General features: G+C 59.0%; 1 protein-coding gene across 15 annotated transcripts in view; it reads left to right on the top strand.

Moving 5' to 3' along the window:
* Window positions 1-21,638, top strand: part of LOC119104919 (calcium/calmodulin-dependent protein kinase type II alpha chain) — a 185,792-nt gene that overhangs the window by 128,804 nt on the left and 35,350 nt on the right. For all 15 annotated transcript variants that reach the window (XM_037228671.1, XM_037228670.1, XM_037228672.1 and 12 more), the window contains 4 exons: window positions 10,149-10,243; window positions 13,692-13,814; window positions 19,236-19,319; window positions 20,303-20,345. In XM_037228671.1, coding sequence (XP_037084566.1) covers window positions 10,149-10,243; window positions 13,692-13,814; window positions 19,236-19,319; window positions 20,303-20,345 — 345 coding nt within the window. The remainder of the gene's footprint in view (window positions 1-10,148; window positions 10,244-13,691; window positions 13,815-19,235; window positions 19,320-20,302; window positions 20,346-21,638) is intronic.

Raw genomic sequence — 21,638 nt, 5'->3', positions numbered from 1 at the left:
AGGCACAGCATGAGCATATAACATAGTATCACATACGGCAGATTCAGCGGCCGCGGCGCCATCATTATAGCACTCATTGCCTCATTGATGCTGCTTTTTGTCGACATGGAGGAGAAATCATGGCCAAAAACCGCACAAAAACGGACAAGGTTTGTATTTGCTTGTTCGAAATTAATCCACGAGGAAGCTTTTCAGGTCTTCGGTTTGTGACGTTTACGGGGTTCGGTTCGTTGCAACGGAATAAGAAAATTACGACGATAATACGAAAATGATTAAGTCCATGTTAGCAAACATACCATAAAGTAGGATGCTGTGAAATACGATACGAAAAGTACGATGCAATAAAATGATGCTTTAAAATACGTCTGAAGTCGAACGATAAATTTATTACCTTACTGGTACTGCTTTTTTGCCGACGTTGTGAGCACGGAATACGCACTGCTTTTGATGGAATCCAGGTGATGTTACCCGCCAGATCGTTTTCACATCCGCCGGTAAATGCACACAGTTCTGCTTATTGTCCATGTCTCGCATTGCGTCCCTTGTGCCCGAACGGCGTCTCGTCCGCCGATGTTCGGAACGGGAAGTCGAAAACACCCTGCAGCGAGATGAACTCACCGCCCTGCGGTTGTGAGCCCGTCGCTTCACCCCACGGCACGGCGCACTGGCGGGCTCAGGCTCGGCTCCGTAGACGTCAGCCAGCGGGCGAGCCTGGCCGCGATTTCCAATTCCGCTAGGATCGAATGCCGAAACTTGCATAGCCCTTCAGTTCGTGATTAGCCTCGCTGAGTGGTGGCCGAGCTGCGCTGGCTGCCGAGAGCAGTGTTTTGGGCCGGGTCCGAGCTGCCGAGAGCGGCGCTTCGGGCCGGATCCGAACTGCCGAGAGCGGCGCTTCGGGCCGGATCTGAGCTGCCGAGAGCAGCGCCTCGGGCCGAATCCGAGCTGCCGAGAGCAGCGCCTCGGGCCGGATCCGAACTGCCGAGAGCGGCGCTTCGAGCCGGATCTGAACTGCCGAGAGCAGCGCTTCGGGCCTGATCCGAACTGCAGAGAGCGGCGCTTCGGGCCGGATCCGAGCGCAGTGTCCGGCGCTGACTGCGGGAGCTCGGCGGGAGAAGCGCTGTAACGTTCGGATTCATCGCGACAGTAGAAGCTGGGGAGGCCCGCAAGTGCGAAGGCTGGGTAGGTATGGACACGACGTCGGACCATTCAGCTCTATTTCCCTCCAATCGCCCTTGTGTCAGCACTGACGTGGGCGCGCTGTCGCTGGGTATCTGGCGGTACTAACAAAGGACATTGGTCGGCCCGTGGATAGCGGTGAGTGCTTTGCGGGGGATGTTGGCCAGCGGTGCCCGTCCGGCTCCCGCACAGCACAGCCAGTGCCATCGATGGCCAGTGCCATCGATGTACCATGCACAGCCAGTGTCATCGATGGCCGGTGTCGGTCCGGTCCCGCTCCGTCCCTGTCACCGAGAACGAGTCCCGTTCATCGCGCGGACCGGCGCCGTTCGTTCGTGTTGCGCGTCGGGCCGTTTCGTGGCCAGGTGCGGCCGGCGGGCTGTCGCAGCCTCCGTGCCCCCGCCCACACCCCCTAAGGCGAGCTCCAATGGCCGGCATCGATTGCGACCCGGCCGCCGGCAGAGGCGCGCACGGACCGGCGCCGGCCCGCCCGCGTAGAGGCGCGCACGGACGGTGCCAGCACGCCCGCGTAGAGGCGCGCACGGACCGGTGCCAGCCCGCCCGCGTAGAGGCGCGCACGGACGGTGCCAGCCCGCCCGCGTAGAGGTGCGCACGGGTGCGGTAGTTGTCCGAAGTGGAAGATTTAAATGTAGAACATTCACTTAAAGAGGATGTTTATTTCCACATTTCCATTATTGCATGGTTTACACATTTTAATCCACATTTATGCGAGATTTTGAACTAAAATAACTTTATTGAAGACCTTTTGATGCTGTTCACAATCCTGCCCCTCTTTAGACCAAGTTCCTCCAGTTTCCGAGCTAAACGCCCGCGGAAATGGGGAAATGCGTATCGGGGAGAGTATCTCAGTCACCCTGGTATTCATGACGTCAAAATAACACCATTTAAATTCTGCTATTCCATAAGCCATGCGGCGACCAAGGCCAAAGAAAATATAATAGTCGAGGCGTCCATAGCTGGCGTTCGTGAGCGCAATTTTCAGATGCAACGGCCGTCAACTGGCTCTCAATCAATGATGTGCCAGGTATGATGTTGTCAGACTATGACGCATTGAGGAGCATATTTACCAAACAGTAGACTCTCACTTGTGGGTAACAACCACCCTGTAATTCTTTTGCACATTGGGGCTTCGCGCTTGGTTTCCACCAGTCGGTGTGGTATGCCTATATCTGTGCAGCATTTTGGGCGGCAGCTCCAGCGCTCTGCGAGGACCGCTGCCCCACCACTCTCGAGAGGATCTCGCGGGGCGGCGCTATTTTGTATTCATCGCGCTGCGCCTCAGGGCAGAAATGCGGCACAATGGACCATTCTTGGAAGAGCTGCAGTTATTGATTTGCCGTAACACGCCATAAAGGAGCGTCCACTTTGAATTCGTCGCCATTGTCATGGGTGGTTCAGCTGGACGGAGGAGCCGAGCTCTGCTCGCGCCACGGGTGTCAGAGAATTGTGGCACGCGTGGGCGCTAGCAATAGCCTTTTGTCGCGGATAATGCCGGAAAGTGGCCTTATGCTGGGCATGAGCAGACGTCGGCTTTCGTAGAGCAGCTGATTCGGCTATGGGACACGTATATATCGAAACTCAATCCGGATCGGTCCGAATGGAAGTGCCGAAACCTCATTAATAAATGACGTTCGGGGGTTACGAGGTTAACAATCCTCGTTGGCGGGGTTAAGAAATGGAATGGTCGTCTTTTGAATGGAAATCAATAGCGTTATGAATGTGTTGGGCTAACTTTATGACCAGGATTACCAGACGTGACATTGTTAGAACTCGTGCAAGAGATGGTGTGGCGATATAACTGCTTCCACCTTTCATCCTTTCTGACTGCAGCTGCCTGCCACCTTCAACGAATCGGGCAGGTGCTGCAGCACCTGCCCCACCTCATTCTCCAGCCATGGGTGACATTTCGTTTTCCTCAGGCTCTTGTGTAGCCAGGGAACAGTATGGCACACCAGCGGAAGTGGCGCCAGCGGGAAGGGGGTCGCGTCCTCCAAGCGCACATGAAGGCATGCCTGTTGCGGTGTTCGTGTGAAATAGGACATCCCTGCTGCCGTGTTATGTGTGAAATACTGGCGCCGGGTGTACGCACGCCACTTCACGAAGACGGCGGCGGGTGTGCGTATGTGGGACGAGTTCTCAAATGTCATTATTTCCGCGGGCCAGCGATCGTCTCCCGCCATGGACACGGCTCCCGTGTTAATGTCGGGGACGGGCGACTGTGTCCTACCTCGCCCCTGCCGCTCCACAGCCGGGCCGAACGTGAACGCCGCGTCAGCGACCAGCCCCAAGCTGCGTCTTTGTCCGCGGCTTTGGTCCGCGCTCTGTCGGCCGACCGCGGACAAAGCCGCGCTGCCGTGTCAGCGCGCCGGTCAGCAACTTCTGCCCTGGACCCGGCCGAGTCGGCTCGGCCACCGCTGAGGGGGAAGGGGGGGGGGGGGGGGGTGCGGTGGCGGAACGGCGTCCCATCGGCCGCGGAACCCTTGTTGAGCTCCGTTAGTTCCGCAGCCGGGCTCGGCCGCGGAAGCGGACTCGAGCTGGGCGAGCCGAGCTGGCACCTAGCAAAGCGCCGCAAATGCTGCATCTGTAAGCACGGCAGAGCGACGACGCATAGCCGTTCATCTTGTTATCGGATTTAAGTGATGCATGCGATGGGTTCAGTTGCATGTCAGCTAAAAACGTGAACCACCAGCTGATGCCCAATGGTGAAGCTATCAACATTGCAATGGTCGTTGAAATGCTGATCCCGAAAACCAACGAATCTCGAAAGCCATCCATGGTTTCAGGGCTCGTTGGTTTTTAGCATTTGAATCCTGACTTGCGCCGTTCGAATGTTCGTCCTTAGAACGACGGGGATTCGCAAGGTGTTCATCTATGGGCGTTTTTCGAGTCCTGCATATCGGAGTCCGCAGCCGCAGCCGACAGCCACTGAAGAGCTGCCGGGTCCGCAGCTGTTTGCGGAACGAGGTCTCCTGTTGCAAGAGCTGCAGGAAAAATGCTCAGATCAAACAGCGGCGCAGTCATAAAAAATTAAAAACTACAAATAAATTAAGCGTTTCCCTCAGCGGGGCGGACGCCGCCCGTTTTTGTGAGACGTGCTGTGGAACTATTTTCTCGTGGTGTTACGTTGATGCGGCAGTCGAGTATGCTCTTTGCTCGTTAAGTGCTGGCTTTTTAAAAGGAGAGACGTGGTTACGGGGCGCCACGACGTACGTGGTACGTCGTTGCCCGGTCCGCTTCCTCGGCTTGCGCGAGGTAGTGGCCCCCTGCACAACTATCCGTGGGAAAAGAAGCCGGCTGCTCACCAGGCCCGTAGGACCGGCGAAATCAATGGGCGGCTGTTTGCGAGCGGAGAGCTGGCGACCTTGCGGTCGCCCTCAGCGGTCATTAATGCAGCCTGCATAATATGCTGTGTGGCGTGGTGCTTGGAGTGTGCCAAGGTTTGTCAGTTTCCGCGTGCGGCGCGTGGCACCCGAGCCCGTCTCCGTTATCGACAACTCGGCTACGCTCGGCGTCAGCTGATGGATAACGTCACTGATCAGCTGACGGCGCACCAATTCCGTCCGGGGGGCTGACAGCGCGCGGGACGAGCGGTGCTGCTTTTAGACGCCGGGGGCTATTAGCGTCTCGGAATAAAGTTGGTACTATTTCCGTCGTCATCCAGCAAGCCGGTTCGGTGGCGGTCGCAGAGGCGGCTCCAGGCGCGGTTGCGGGTCGGGCTCAGCGCGGCAGGCTGGGTAGAGGCGGAGTCAGACGACGGTTCAGGGAGGGCTTTTGCAGGTCTGCTCTCGATGATGTCAGAGACTCGGGCAGCACGCAGGCGAAAAGTCGCTATCTGAGTATGATGATTTCATATTATCCAGCGTGTCATGTGTCGTTCGTCTGGAGTGTTCGAAGTGCTCGACGGCGGCGGTCGTACTGTTCACCCCCGATTCCCGCCCGTGGCTGCACCGGGCGGGCTTCTCGTATTGGCCGGGACGTCGCGAACTCGCCGAAATTCTGCCACATCGGCCGGCGCGCTCCGTCTCTGTCGCTGCCGAAGCCGGATCCGCCTGTGTTCGATCACTGCCGACAGTGCTGACGCGAGCCGTCGCGCCGGCCTGGGATTGGCTACTGGCCGACGCACTCCTCCTAGTCGCTGTCGTCGGCCGTTTGCGTCGCTGATCAAAGCGCGGAGCATCGTGCGGCATCCGCAGGAGGCACCGCTTGGGCCGCTCCTCCGCGCTTGGCACGCTCTCAGCCGTGTCGTTCTTTGTTGTCCGCCCAGTGAGGCTGCGGCATCGACGGTATCGACGGGCTGCGCTCGTACGGTAGCAGTCGCGTGCTGCGGGCGGACCTCGAAGGCCTTATTGAACCCCGACCCGGTCTGTCTGGCTGGGAGTTCCGCCCGTTCCCGTTCCCCTCCCCCTTTCTCTCCCCCTTCCCCATCCCAGCTTTCGGCCGCACGCAGCATCTTTAAACGCATAATGCGGGGGCTCGGTCGGAACAGAGGACCTGTCTCAGTACCGGTACCGGTCCGTACTGGTTTGTACCGATTTGTACCAGTACCGGTTCCCCACCGGGAGTCCGCGATGGCGCACCGCCCCCTCCCCTCCCTCCCCCTCCGGGTAACCCTAACTGACACCCCATACTCCGTGTCGGCCGGCGGGGCCCCCGGTGCGTATTTCTGTCGTGAATAGCGCTTCAGTCTCATAGGGCGGCAGCCGGAGGACGCAAATAGGCTGCGGCTGTGCTGAGGCCGAGGCTGAATAGGCTGCGGCTGAGCTGAGGCTGAGGCTGAATAGGCCGAGGCTGAGCGAGCTGGCGCCGGACAGGCAAGGGGCGTCCTTCAGCTCCGTTGTCGAAACGCCCTCCCCGCCCCGCCTGCCGCCCACGCCCGTCTCCCTACCCCCTTCGCTATTCACCCAGGCGACCGGACTGTAAATCAGGTTATTTGGGGCGGTGTCCGCCGATGTTTTCTGGGAATGCAGGGCGGTTGGCCGACTCCCAGTGCGGGTCATGTGATGCCATCCATAAATCGCGGCGCGAGTGGCCCGATCTCCGCCGTCGTTCAGCACCCGTGATGGATTTTTGTGCTGGTTGTTCGGAGAAGCGGAGTTGAGATAAGAGTGCCGCGCCGAGCCAAGTCCGCTGTCCGCTGCACTCCGCACTCAGGAGTGCCTCTCCGCGCAGGGGCACTCCGCGGCACGAAGTCTGCCGGCTGGTTCCAGGCAGCTGCGCGAGTCGCAGGCGGGAAACTATTGTGGAGGGGCTGCCGCCGCGCGAACCTCGCTCAAGCGGGCGTCGCACATCCTGTCTTCGGTTGCCACTGCGCCACGGTGGGCAGTTTCTGCCACGTCGGTCTACAAATCAAAGAGTCGTTGTTCGGCTTTCCCGCGCTAGTTGATATTTGGCAGGCTAATTACCTGAAGTGTTGGCGCACGTGTTAGACTTGAACTCGGCCGTTTGTGTCGCCTGACTTTACACTCCTCTCCTGGCCCTGGAAACTGAGAAGGTGGTTGCTGTTCTATGCAACAGTTCATGGCATAACTTGGCATAGGGACCTCAACACCGTCCCCTGTTCCCTCTCCTCCCCTGCCCCCATGCGCTGTGTTTACGTAGTGAACTCCTCTGTGATAGTGAACAAGCACCACGGCGAACAGTTCCTCCTTCCGTGCACTTCCTCACCGGCTCAGTGTCCACTCACCTGATCTCACTCACCGGATCTTTCGGAGTCATTATCGCACTGTGGGCTCATCGTCACCGGTCTCACAGACCGGGCTGCGACTTCACCGTCTCCAATAACAATATACATCAATGTATACACACACACATATATATATATATATATATATATATATATATATATATATATATACATATATATAATACACAATGCATATTTTTATATAATAAACAATATAAAACAATATACAACAATGATAAGTAAGCACATATGGGGGAGGCGGGGGCGGAAATTGCCCCCCGGCACATAATGCCCTGATTTACGGCAGCAGATTTACGGCAGCCACGAACAAGGCGAGTCGCTGAATCCGGGAATCTGCAGGGCCGGACGTCTTCACAGAGCGATTCCAAGGCGGCTGTCCGTCGCAGTTTGACCTGACCCCTGACCGGAGGCGCAGCCGGGACCACCCGTCGCAGTTTGACCTGACCCCTGACCGGAGGCGCAGCCGGGACCGTCCGTCGCAGTTTGACCTGACCCCTGACCGGAGCTGCAGCCGGGACCGTCCGTCGCAGTTTGACCTGACCCCTGACCGGAGGCGCAGCCGGGACCGTCCGTCGCAGTTTGACCTGACCCCTGACCGGAGGCGCAGCTGGGACCGGTCCGGCCTTGCCACCGGCGGCCTGCACGGCGCTATTGTTTCTTAGTGCCGGCCCGCCGCCGCGTGGAGGGCCGCCGTTCCCGCACGCACTCACCCACTCACCACAGCTGCAGCCAGGGTGCCGTTGACCATTTTGAACAACATTATACCGGCATTTTTCGCTCAATTGTAGATGGGCTGCATGACCATCTGCAGTCGATGCACCTTACAACTTCCAACCATAGGTGGCTGCAGACAGGATTAAAAAAGATTGGCGTGATGTGTTTCCACCTAGCTCTGCCCCTCCCCCCCCCCCCCCCACCCGCGAAGGCAGCCTTGGCCGCCTCTCTGTTGCTCATCGCTGGGGGCCCGTGTCATGCGGACAAAATACGGCACGTGTCGTCTGTCCCTCACCGCCAGGGGCCTGCGTCATATGAACAAACGACGGCGTGCGTCGTGAGCGTAAGCTGTTTATAGTGGTACCGGTTAATTTGCATTAGCTGTGCCAATTGTTATGACAAGCATCGAAGTCTTGAGTACAGGTGGTCTAGTTCAGCCTCCAGCGCCTACTCGGTGCATTCTCGGGTACGCCGCCAGGTGGTAGGGGCCGTTGAAGTGTCTGTTGTGTGCCACCAGTTGGTGGCGGGGGGGGGGGGGGAGGGGGCGTTGATTTGTCACTGTTGTGTGCCCACTCGTGGATAAGCTATGGCTAAATGTGGCACGGCGGGGGTTCTGCGATCGCTTGCTGCTAGGCGGGCCGAAAAGAAGCAGCTTTCGCAAAGGCCAATTCAACCGCTTTCTGTCATCGTACGTTTTTTAGGGGGAGGAGGTATCCACAACAGCTGGGTGTACTGTAATGAAGCTTTAGCTTGTCAGCGACGAAGAGGGCAGTCCTTCAAACGCTGGGCTGAAGAACTGACGGGGCATTTTGCATGCAAGCTATCCGATCAGGCGAGGTTTCCCCGCAGCACTGCCACATCACCACACTTTGTTCTCCCTTCCTCTTGCTCTCATTCACACAAAAGCTGAACTAAAGAGGTCGAAATTAGATCCAGACCTCACCGACTCGGCGACAGCCAAGACACACATTCTGACATCGTCATTCATTCTGAGGAGAGAGCGGACAAGCGCGCTAGCGAAACCAGGGGCCATGGAGTTGAAGCCTAAGTGAGATCGCATTACAAATGAAGCGCGATGTGCCTGGAGTTCTACAACAACTCGCCTCGAGAACCATCCAGTTAGAATTAAGGTATAAATATAAATGGTATGTTTAGATTACATGGTATAAAAGGAATGAAGCATATACTAGATGCAAATAACTCGTTATCATGGTACATGAAAACCTCCTCCGCGGAATGTGGATCTTGTTATCCGAGCGCCGAAGGGAGGTCACGTACAGAGATGAAGCATCTCAAATGGGTTCCGTTATAGGACTCCGTCAGAAATAGCAGCCGGCGGCGAGACGACATCGTCAAGCTCACCCGTTGACCGTCCATGACCTTTCCTTGACCTTATGCGACGCGGAACGGCGTCTGCGTTGGCAAAGCTGAGGCGGGGACGGCGAAAGCGGACGGGAGGGGGAGGGGAGGGGAAGATGAACAGTTATGTCCCACGCCTGAAAAAATAGGTGCTTATTGGACGGCTCTGGACGGTAAGAAGCGTCTTGGAAATCACACTCTTATGTCCTCAGAGGGGACGTCGTCACTGATCCGCCCGTCGGCCCTTTAGCTCAGCGCGTGCTTTACGGAGGTCACAGGGGTCAGCGCGTGCTGTGCGAAGGTCGCAGGGGTCAGCGCGTGCTGTGCGGAGGTCGCAGAGGGTCAGGCGCGGGCTGTATAGATGCCACAGGGGTCAGCGCGTGTTTTATAAATGTCACAGGGGTCAGCGCGCGCTGTATGAGGTCAGAGGGCTCAGCGCGTGCTGTGTAAGGGTCAGCGGGGCTGTGACCGTGTGCGCTGGACGGCCATCTGTTGTGGCTCTCCCGGATATGCCCTGGCAATGTCGGCGGACAAGTGACAGGTCTTCGCCGGCTATTGGGCGCGTCCGCTGAAATTTCGCGCGGCCATGCGGTGCACATCGTTCTCGTTCATCATCGCGGACCGCTCGCCGCCGGACGCGAGTTAATGGCCGGATGGTCGACTGGTGCGCCGCATGACCGCCCCTGACCGTGTGTGACGCGATGTCTGGTGTGCTGTACCGAAACAGATGGTCCCGTGTTCTGCTGAACGCTTCAGTTGACGTTGCTGAGGGATTTGGTTGTGAACGCTATCGCTGTGCACTGTCTATGTGTGTGTGTGTGTGTGCGCTTGTGCGTGTGCGTATGGGTGTGCGTGTGGGTGGGTGTGCGTGTGTGTGTGCGTGTGTGTGTGCGCGTGCGTGCGTGCGTGCGTGCGTGCGTGCGTGCGTGCGTGCGTGCGTGCGTGTGTGCGTGCGTGTGTGCGTGCGTGCGTGCGTGCGTGCGTGCGTGCGTGTGTGTGTGTGTGTGTGTGTGTGTGTGTGTGTGTGTGTGTGTGTGTGTGTGTGTGTGTGTGTGTGCGTCGCGCTTGTGCGGACGCGGACGTGTCGGTGGTCTGGGGGCAGCTCGCGCTCCTGCCGTTGCGAGCCGCACGTTGGGCAGTCACGTTCTGACCTGTCACGCCCCGTTCGTTCCAGGCGTGATTCTCTACATCCTGTTGGTCGGCTACCCGCCGTTCTGGGACGAGGACCAGCACCGGCTCTACGCCCAGATCAAGTCCGGCGCGTATGACGTGAGTACGTCCCGAGCAGCGCCGCCGCCGACGCTCCGCCCCCAGACGCGTCGACGGCCGCCTGGCGTCGATTACCCCGAGCGTTTGTGGAGCGTCGGTGGCGGTTGGCCGGGGACAGCGCGTCGCCGCGCCGAGATGGGCGCGCTCGGTTGGGGTCGGGCGTCGACGGCCGGCTCGGGTCGTCGCAGTCGGCGCCACTCGGCGTCCGTCGACGACGACGCGGCCGCTGCGGTGGCCCCCACGGCTGGAGCCCGGGCCTGGTTCTGTTGTTTGTTTTTGTTAGCTTTGTAGGATGAACGACACACGCGGTTGCGTGACCCAGTACGGACCGTGGCTGATCTTGCGGTCACGGCGTTTAGCGGCTGTGACCGCGGCCGGTAGTCGACCCGGAGTTTGCTGCGGACATCCGACGCTCCATCAGCCTCGCCTCTCGCCGCTGTCATGTCGTCTAGTATATTCGACTAGATCCCAGCATATTCTGTTTTTTAGACATTCGTCTTGTGTAAATATCAGCGTTCGCTATTGCAGCTACGCACCCGGTTATCGGCGTCAAATCAAGTTGTGTGTTGCCTGGTCTGGGTCTGATTTGCCAGTCGGTCGGCACACGGCCGTCGCGCTCCTGTCGGCCGTGGCGCCGTTCGCGCCCGCGCGTGCTCATCAACCCGTGGGGGGGGGGGGGGAGGACAGGCGTGGTGGGGTTCGCCGCTGGACTCGACGCTCGCGTGTCGATTTCGGCGACAGGTCGGCGTGCCGATTTCGGCGACGGTCGGCGGCGGTGGCCCGTCGGACGCCGTTGCGGCCTCATCGCTCTGGGGGGCGCCGCCGTCCGACGGCCGGCGGCGATGATTAATTGGCGATCGGTGGCGCCGCGGAGCCGCGTCGGCTGAGCGTTCGAGCGCGGCTATGCGGTGGGCCGTAGGTCCGAGCCTGGCCGCTGCCATTTTTTCGCCGTCTCCGTCACAGCCGGCGCAGGAGCTTTATTATTATTTGTGGTTAGTGGCTCGTCGGTAAGGGCGGTTTTTCGCGGCCTCAGGAAGATTCGCCACGGTAGCTTGCCACTCGGATAACCGATAGTTAACCGAAGCGTCGTGGAATGCCTCGATTGTTCGAAGTGACGTCACTGGTATTGGCCGATCACGTCGGCCCGCTCTCGTGCCGTGACAGCCCCAGAACTGTAACCGTAACCACCCCTGTGGCCGAGACTGGCGCTCCCCAGACGCTGGGTCGCCCCCCCCCCCCCCCTCTCGAGAGGGCGATCTGGTTGATCCGCGACCGCGCTCGGGGCGGACAGCTGTTCAGCGGCGAGATGGCGCCAGCTAGGGGCCCTATCTCGATGTCAGTGTCATTGTCATGCCTGGCATGACAAGAGCCATCGGCGGCCCGACCCAGCAGAAAGTCCGGGGACAAAGTACCTGCATGGGGGGGGGGGGTGGAGGGGGGGGGGGGGTGCCACAGCTTGGGCGTTGGGTTTCTGGCCGGTACTCTGCACCCAAGAACACATTTGTGCTCCGAGGGAAGCGTCGTGGCGCGGAGGGTGGCCGGTCGGCCGGGCTGTGTGTCAGGTGTTTGTGTTGGCCGACCGGCGCTGGACCATATATCTCGAGCCCGGACTGTGGCCGCCGGCCTGATGACCGTGGCTGATGAGGGCCCCCGGCCGGCGAGCGGCGGTGGCGCGACTCCTGATCCGGAGGGGGAGCGGCCGGCCGTGGCCGCCGCCCGCGCCGGTGTCGGTCGCTGGGCCGCGGCGGCGGGCGCTGGTCGTGGGCAGCAGGCGAATGTTCAGCATGAGGTTTTTCATTAGGCAGCGTTTTTTTTTTGTGTGCCGAAGATAGACCGTAGGTTGGACCGTAGGTGGACGGAACGTAGATTTTAGGCATGTAGATGGACCAAGAAGCTGCTTAGTTTGCTTTGAAGCCATGTCAGGAAATGTGACGACTCCGTGTGGCTTGTTTCGCTGAGTGCTGCACCAATTAATGAGTTGGAGGTCGTGGTCTTGTCCAGTGACATTGGGGTTTCCCGGCCGCATGGGCTTGTGTTGGTCTGATTCAGGCGAGGCCTGAGTTGTGGTTTCGCCTGTTGAAACTGGCTGCAGCCGGCGTTCTGCTGAGGCTGAGGCAAAGGCGGTGTCGGAATCACGGCCGGGGTTTAGCGTTTTCGTGGTGCCACGTGCCACCAAGCTTCTGTGGTGCCGAGGCAACGTTCGTTGTTACAGTAGCATGAAAATGGACTGAGTTTAGAGGGAACAAGAACGGTCCTATAATTTGTACGTCATTTCATTATGGCGTCAATCCTGTCATGTCGCGTGGCATGCACATCCTTCAGCTTCATGTTCATCGTGCGGGGCTTCACGCTTGACGCTGAAGCACGCAAACTGCGGGCGCGTTTTTATACTCTGGATGTGTGGTGATAACTTTGTTGTCAATTTTTGCCCGCGTTCTAGCGTACGGCGACCGCCTCCCGCCGTCCCACGTTCATGCCGCCTCCTCCGCACGCCCTGCGGTGCCTCGCGCGCCGGTCGTCGTCGGCGGCACGGGCACCTCCCGCCCCCCTCCCGCCCCCCCTCCCGCCCCCGCCATCATTCATAAGCCGGTCCGATCCCGCTGTCTCTGCCGCCCTGCGGAGCGCCCAAGTGGTGCTCGCCGGGTTTGAACTGGACAGCGTGTTAGACCGCGTCTTTGGAGAGAGTTCAGTCTGGGATTGCGGCGCTGGGACCGGCTGACCGGCGTCGGGGCCACTTTGCAACTTCGCTAACCGCGTTTGTGGCCGCCTGTCGGGGGCTATTGTGGTCGCTGGCGGTGCAGTGCTGGTGCGAAGTTGTGTTAAACCCGCGGGATGTGTGTCCGAAGTTTGTTTTGTTGTGTGCGCTCGTGGCTCAAGCGCCAGTGTGCCTTCCATTGACTTCCGCCTGTTACTGCCCGCTTTTCCCAAGCAGAGGTATTGTGGCTTTTCCAGGCTAGACTAGGGCTTCTTGCACCCGGGGGAAGCTGGAGCCGCAAGCTTCGGAAGAAAACGTGTAGCTTTGGACACCCACGCTGAACTGGAGCCAAATCGTCGACTCCTGCGCGTGGTTCAAACGCTTTTGCGTGTGACGTCACCAGTTACGTTGAGCTATACGACTGCGTCCCTAATGCGCCTGATGTTCCATCGCCTGTTGTGTGTGACGTCACCAGTTACGTCGAGCTATGCGATTGCGTCCCTAATGTGCCTGATGTTTCAGCGCCTGTTATTGGCATGCAAGCTGCGGAGTAAAAATGGCATGCATATGTGTGCAACCGTGCATTTGTTTTCAGTGCCTGTCACGGTAATCAGTTCCACCAGATGTTGTGCGCACCGAATGTGAAGTGTTGGCGAGGCTGGGGTGGGTGTAATTTCTAAAGTTCCTGATGCTGTCGGCAGTACCCGTCGCCGGAGTGGGTGTAATTTCTAAAGTTCCTGATGCTGTCGGCAGTACCCGTCGCCAGAGTGGGACACGGTGACGCCGGACGCGAAGAACCTGATCAACTCGATGCTGACCGTGAACCCTCAGCGTCGCATCAACGCCACGGAGGCGCTGAAGCACCCCTGGATCTGCGTAAGTCTCCACCGACCGGCGCGCGCGCTCCGCGTCGCCTACGGTGGCCAGAGGCGCCTGCGTGGAGCAGGCCAAGTGCAGGGAGGCAGAGGATGTACAACCGGCGGCACGCATTTATGTGCAATTTTTATAAGTTTCACGTTTGTGTTCAAAGTTATCATTTTATCGATGTCATGTACTTGTTATATGCACATGATGTATCAAATTAAAGCCCTGTTACGGATACAATCTATGTAATATAATTGTTTAAAAAGTTATTATTTATTTAAACAATATATATATATATATATATGTGTGTGTGTGTGTGTGTGTGTGTGTGTGTGTGTGTGTGCGTGTGTGTGTGTAGGATAAATATAACACAGACACGCCCCCGTGGTCGTTTCGTTGCGAGTAATTCCCGTTATATATTGATGTACCGGGGCGGTCGGAGATAGTGCAGAACTGGATGCCATTTCCGGGACAGTGGCACCGGAACTGGCTGACTGACTGATGTCTGGTTACCAGCACTTGTTGGTAGCTGCTTCCTGTAAGCCAGAAGTCGCTGATCGGCTGAGAATTCAACGTGCGGTTGAAATGCGTGGTGCTCACAGCTCTGCCGTCCAATGGCAAAAAGGTCTAGGTGCCAGCAGTTAAAGTGCTTGGAAGAAACGTTTGTAGTTTTCGACGAACTAATCATGCGTAGATGTTTCGAGAGAAAAATTGAACATATTTGATGCAATTTTTGGAAATTTGACATTTCGTCTCAAAATGCGGTCCCCCGAACTGCATCAAATTATATAAATGAATAACTCAGTCATTTAAAATGGCGCTAAGGCCTTTTTGCCTTTGAACGGCAGAGCTTGTCAGGATTTCAAAGCACTCGCAGTTCGGCCTCATCATGCCTTTATTGCCGCGTCGTTCCCTCATCACGCGGGCCACGTGGGTCACGTGGGTTGGCGGCGAAAACAGCCCGGCCAATCTTCCGGCCTTATTTCGCGCCGTCAGGTCCGGGCCGGGGGCCTTCCTCAGGGCCCTTCTCCGTCAGCTGCGGAAGGCCCCAGGGAAGGCTGGACTGAAGGCGCTGGTGAAAATGTGTTGAGGAAGGGATGACGTGAAGCCCCGAAGGCTTCCCGGAGAGGAAAGATAAAGAATACAGGAAAAGATAGTGTAATGCTATGTAGATGCAACACAAAGATTGTAGATCGAAGACAAGATTTGTAGAAGGCAAAGTAGGGAGACCGACATCGTAGGGCTTGTTTGCCCCGAAATGGAACGTGCCGTTTCGAAAATCAGCATAGTGAACCGAAAGGACAACATCTGGCCCCAGTGTGCACTGTCCTTGAGTAGGCAATGAAAAAGGCGTAGTTTTCCATGCTGACTGCTCCGCTTCCGAGCGCGGGTCACCTGACCTGATGACCCGGCCCGGGCCGCCTTGGGCCGCCGCATGCCGTCGTGCGGTACGGTCTCTGTCGCGATGTGGTACGGCCTCCGGCAGCGCGTCACCAGCGCCGCCGGCGAGGCCCGTGCTGCGGCGTCGTCAGGCGTTATTACGGACGTGATGGGCCTGCGGACGACTAGAAAATTGACTTCGCGGCTGAGAGAGTGTGGGGGGGGGGGGGGGGGGGAAGGCGTCGTACACGCGCCGGGGTTGGGATGGGTCGTGCCGGGCGAGGTGGGATGAAGACAAATGTGAGATGGAATGGGATGGGAAGGGTGGGACGCGCGAGTGTCGTGCCTGCGCGCCGGCGTCGCACGCACGACGCTCCTGCGCGTGCATTGTATCGCCAATCTCCAGACCCCGCTCTCCGGCTGCCGTCCGCACACCACGGAACCAACCGACACGCATTGCCGACACGTTTGTCCCCCCCCCCCCCTCCCCACTCGACCAGTTCTTATCCGTTCCTTGCCCTTCAAAGCCGCCCGCAAGTTATCAGTGGTTTGTGAGGCAAATGATCGACTTGCCAGACGTCGGCCCGGCAGACTGGCCCAACGCAATAGGGTGGCCAGTGATGTGTCGTTCCGTGCATATTCCGGGGTGCTCTGGTTTCATAGTCATCGCAAGATTTTTGCCTGTCCCTCCCTCGCAGCTTGAGACCAGTGCCACCGATGTTTCTGCCCGGCTCCTTAAAGGGAACCGAGTCGCTGTAGAGCCACTTAGAAAACTAACAACAACGAAATCGGTCATATCTTTGGCAAATCTGGTCCCGGCTCTGCAGCGCATGTCGTGAAAGCCGTGCTGCCTGGGGAGAGCGCAGGTTAGCGAGCGCCAGGGGACCCCCCGCGGGAGCGAGCGCTTGTACGTGACCCCCCCCCCCGTCCCCAGTCGCGGTCGTCCGGCGGCAGCAGCCTTCCTTCCGTCCATCCTTCCCTCCTCCACCCCTACTTCAGCGCGCGCGCCTCCCACCGGTGCCGGCACGCCGCGTCACACGCGCTCGCTCGCGTGCGCCGCGCCGCCGCACGCGGGCGCGCGCGCTCGCCGCCGGCCATCGACCGCGGGCGCCGGCGTGCCGCGGCCGGCGATGGCGTTTTTGTCGCGGCTGCCAATGCCATTAAGCCATTCATCCGGCGCGCGACGCCCGCGGGCAGCGGCGGCGGTCGGTCGCGTCCGCGAGTTGGCGACGACGGCGGCAGTTCCGCACATCGATTGGGGGGGGGAGGGGGGGGGGGGCGGCGCGGCCAGCGCGGCGGCTGCTGACACCGTCGGACTGGGCGGCGGCGCGGTGGGTGGCGGAGACGGGCCACGGCGGATGACAGAAGCTGAAGAGAGGCGCGGTGGGTGTGGGGAGGAGACGGGCCTCGGCGGGGATGACAGAAGCTGAAGAGAGGCACGGCCAAAGGCAGAGGAGCGGGCTTGTGGCTGAAGTGGAGTGCGACACGTTCGAGCTGATGTGCAGACAACGTCGGGGCTGTTCCGCGATAACACTATGTCCGAAGGACTTAAATGCCGGCATCGCGCTGTCGTGGAGCTTAAGAAGGGCGCGCTGTCCTGTCTGGTCCATGCGCCTCTCGCGGCCCGGCTGTCCGCCGTCTTATCCGGACCAGGCACGGGGACTGTCTACACTCAACAGACAAACGTCCGGACAGCGGACAGTAACCGGTCATTAGAGCACAGCCGGACAGTAGACAGCAGCCGGACAGCAGACACTAGCCGGACAGCAGACAGTAGCCGAGCAGGAGACAGCAGCCGGACAACAGACAGTGGCTGGGCAGCAGACAACAGCCGGGCAGCGGACAGCAGCCGGACAGCAGACAGTAGCCAGACAGCAGACACTAGCCGGACAGCAGACAGAAGCCGGACAGCAGACAGTGGCTCGCCACCAGACAACAGCCGGACAGCAGATAGCAGTCGGACAGCAGACAGCGGCCGGATAACAGACAGCAGCCGGACAGCGGACAGCTGCCGGACGGCAGCGACACGGCGGCTCGACTGCCAGCGGCCCGCTGGCTGGTGTCAGCTGGTGCTGCCAGGCGCTGACGCAGATTTATTGGTGTCGCACGGGACAGCCGGGTGCAGGCGTTTTACGCTGCGTACTGCGCCTACATGGAATTGGGCGCTGCGACGCGTCTGCGGTGTTCTGATGCGGGAGGCACGGTGTCGCCGTTGCTGCGTGTCTTCTCCGGTCGTTTCAGTCCGACCAGAAACTTATCAGTTGCCGCCTCAGGTTTGACTCTCGTCATGGTGTCCTCTGATTTCACCATGGGTGAGACGGGGTTCAGAACTGCAGAATAATAGGGTTTGCTATCCCAAACCGGTGCAAGTCAGAATCGTAACTGGGCAAAAGGAGGCACCATGACCGATTAACGACGGCTGTAGGAGCCAGCGCGTGCACGTTAGACGCACGGGAACAGCACGGCGCTGTGAACCAGCATAGAATAACGAAGCCGGCCGCGAATTGTCCGGATAACTCTCCTTGTTATACGATAACTCCGTACTGGGAGGAGGCCGAAGGCCCTGTGCTCAAGGCCGCCCGCTGCCGCTCGCAGGGACGAGTCGTCGTGACGAGCCGCCGCGGGCCGCGTCGGTCACAGCCGGCAGTCGCCGCGGGTGTCAGGGCTGCCGCTCGCAGGGAGGAGGTCGTGACGAGCCGCCGCGGGCCGCGTCGGTCACAGCCGGCAGTCGCCGCGGGTGTCAGGGCTGCCGCTCGCAGGGACGAGTCCTCGTGACGAGCCGCCGCGGGCCGCGTCGGTCACAGCCGGCAGTCGCCGCGGGTGTCAGGGCTGCCGCTCGCAGGGACGAGTCGTCGTGACGAGCCGTCGCGGGCCGCGTCGGTCACAGCCGGCAGTCGCCGCGGGTGTCAGGGCTGCCGCTCGCAGGGACGGGTCGTCGTGGCGAGCCGCCGCGGGCCGCGTCGGTCACAGCCGGCAGTCGCCGCGGGTGTCAGGCGCGGAGATGGCCGCCGCCACCGCCTCATTAGACGTCGCCGGCGGCGGCCAGCTCGCAGACCGGCGTCCCCGCCGGCTGGACGGTCCTCTGATGTTGATCTTCCGACGGAGCTGCGCGGGGCCTGCGGCATTGGACGTGGCGTTGGACGCGGCGCTGGACGTGGCAGGACTGTGGCGCTGGACGTGACGCTGGACGTGACGCTGGACGTGACGGGAGCTGTGACGCTGGACGTGGCGAGGGGACGTGGCGCGGGACGTGGCGGGGTCTGTGGCAGTGGACATAGCGATGGCTGTGGTCAGGCTCGCGGAAAGGCTCGGTCAGTGGGTTGCCGTGACCTCTCGACATGGGCCTGAAGGCGAGGGAGGGCGGTATGGCCGGCACGCCGCCCAGTAAATGTAACATTGGTCGCCGGGCGCGCTGGATAAAGGCGCCTTTAGAGCGCCGTGACCTCTGTAGCTCCGGAGACATTCGTAGGGCACTCGCGTCTCGATAGCTTGCGTTGGCTGGTGTAGTCGGCTCTCGAGGGTAGATTGATGACATTTGCGAACACCGGTGGTGACAGTGGCTGCTGACCGCTCAGGACGGTTGATGACTCAGGGTTGTTGTCATTCGATGACTAGTGGGTCTTTTGGTGACTAGTGAGACATCTGAATGGCACTGAATTGGAACAAATGACTGCCGGTCGCATGACTAGCGTCATTAGCTTGCTCCCTTCATATGATGACTGACTTGTTGGTGGGCATTGGCACATTCTGATGACATCGGCCGTAGCTATGTGTGGACGATTTGGGCATTATGTGGTGAACGGCAGGCTGTAAACTGCTGTTAATGGTGGCTTTTGAGTGTGAGTGACTGTAGGTGACCGTTGACAACTGTTGGTGACCAACTGTAGCTGTTGCCGGCTGTTGGAGACAACGGAGGCCGCTGCGACTATTGCGGCGGACTATGACCAGCTGTGGTTGTTAGTCACCGTCAGTGATGACCTCTGACCGTGGATAGCCGTTAATGACCTGTGGTGACCTTCGGAGCCGCTGCTGACGGCGTCTGTCGTGTTTCAGCAACGCGAGCGCGTGGCGTCGGTGGTGCACAGGCAGCAGACGGTGGACTGCCTGAAGAAGTTCAACGCCAGACGAAAGCTGAAGGTCAGTGCGGCCGGTGTCAGGTCGGGCGGCGGGGCGGGCCGTGCGGCCGCGCGGCCGGTGTCAGGTCGGGCGGCGGGGCGGGCCGTGCGGCCGTGCGGCCGGTGTCAGGTCGGGCAGCAGGGCGGGCCCAACGGTCGGTGTCAGGTCGGGCAGCGGGACAGGCCCCACGGTCGGTGTCAGGACGGGCAGCAGGGCGGGCCCAACGGTCGGTGTCAGGTCGGGCAGCGGGACGGGCCCTACGGCCGGATTCAGGTCAGGCAGCGGGGCGGGCCTTACGGCCGTGCGGCGGGGAGGAGACGGGAGACACGCAGCGGATAAGAGGCGTGGGCGCGCTCCTGAGGATGGCCAGCTGGGCTGTGTGACGCCTGGGAGAAAGCGGATAGCCGTGCAGAGAGCTTGTGAATGCATTTGCTGGGATCAACCGAGAATTCTACGTAACGCGGTGCACCGGGTTTGTCGCACTTCGAATCGTTCCAGCGGGGGATAGTAAGAGCATATGGCAATCCACCCAAGTCCATCACCTACCAAATAGTGATCCATAGTGATAGTAAAAGTAATAATAAAAAGCCATCCACCATGGTGCCTCGCAACTGAAGGTTTTGGTTTTGGTTTTGACCGCCGTTAAAGGTTTTGATAAACTCGTGTGCACCCGTCGTCCTCCAGGGGATGTTCGCTGCTTGTCTTCGTCCTCTGGTTACGTCTCAGCGTTCAGGGACGATGCCGTTCTTGGCTTCTGTTCCTGTGCACCTGATCAACGTCGTCGCGATGGCCATTTTAAATCCCTCGCGAGACAGTGTTGGTTTCGCTGATGGCTCGGACGCCGCGGAACGCTGTGTATTTCGCCGTGGACCTGTCGTCACGTCTGCCGTCGTCGAGGGCTTGGGCGCCGCGGAACGCTGTGTATTTCGCCGTGGACCTGTCGTAATGTCAGCCGTTGCTTCCACTTGCTTTCACTTGGAGATTTGATGCGATTTTCTTTGCAGGGCGCGATCCTGACCACAATGCTGGCCACGCGCAACTTCTCGAGTGAGTTGGATGTTGGCTTTTTGCGCGATGCGTGCGCGTGTTTTTGACCTGGCCACTTTTGATGAAATAATGCAGATACGTAGGAAACATTGATTAGCTACCATATGATATATATATATATAATAATAATAATAATGATGATAATGATAATAATAATAATAATAATAATAATAATAATAATAATGATAATAATAACTACGTAGATAACGTAGGCAAGTGGGATAGGTAACGCTTGTTCAGAACTGGGAAGCGGTCATAGCTCTCAAGAAGTCCACTCATTGGCCTTGTGAATAGTGTAGCTTGCTTTGCGGTTGATGACTGATTGTGTCTCTTGATTTTTTTCCAACACGTCTGTATTTTTTTACGTGTTGCGTACACTGTTGTCCATAACTGCTTGCACATCACTGAGCATTCTTCTTTTAACCGCAGTATGTCAGCGTTAACCACGCAACTTTTACGTGGCGATGCGTGTCAATCTCCTTCGCTTGATTCTGTGCGTTTTTACGATTACGATTTACGATTTATTGCTGTGCGTTTAGCCCATGACACCCCATTTCCGGTGTCTTTGGCTAGTCTGTTTGAAGTTAGCTGCGAGCCGAATGCTTTTTCCGCCGTAGGGTTCACACCGGCCATGATTTGTTCACGACAAGCCTTGGGATCACTGTCTTATTGCCTCCGCCCCCTCCCCCTCCCCCCGCCTCCTCCTCACCGCTGCCCCAGTGGCGTAGTGACCCCTAAACGGTTTTGGAGGGGGCGAGGCTGGTTAATCAAGTATTGACCATGAAGCGGCGTAGGCCCACACTTGTTTATTTCTTCTAAAATTTCAATTTTTAGAAAGCTTTCTTCTAAAAAATGGCATTGCTCCCCTGCTGTCGCCCTCAGCGCACGGGGTGGCGTATCTCGACCTGTATCTTCCACGGCACGGTGTTTGGCTGCTGATGCCGGCCAAATGCTTAACCTAACCTGCCTTACTCCCCTCCCCCCTCCCCCCCCCCGTTACAAATATTGTGGAGGCAAGGGATGATGGCGGCATGCGGTAGCACCAATGTAAAGTATTTTTAAAATTTGAGACGGCTGCGCTGTTCTCCTCCCTTCCCTTCCCCTTCTCCCTCCCTGTCAGAGATGTGCCCGGCACGAAGCCGAGTAGGACTCCGGACGCCACGCCAACGCCCCGAAAACAAATTACGAAGGCGGATAACATTCGCTCTTTCGCCGCCTGGGGAAGGGGCTCGACCCCGCCCTCTCCCCCGCCCCGGCCCCCGGCCGGAGTCGCGCGAGCCGTGCGTGGCGACG

This window comes from Pollicipes pollicipes, unplaced genomic scaffold (genome assembly GCF_011947565.3).
Source record: "Pollicipes pollicipes isolate AB1234 unplaced genomic scaffold, Ppol_2.1 Scaffold_6052;HRSCAF=7182_pilon_pilon_pilon, whole genome shotgun sequence".
Classification (NCBI taxonomy): Eukaryota; Metazoa; Arthropoda; class Thecostraca; order Pollicipedomorpha; family Pollicipedidae; genus Pollicipes; species Pollicipes pollicipes.
This window is presented reverse-complemented; position numbering and strand designations above follow the sequence as displayed.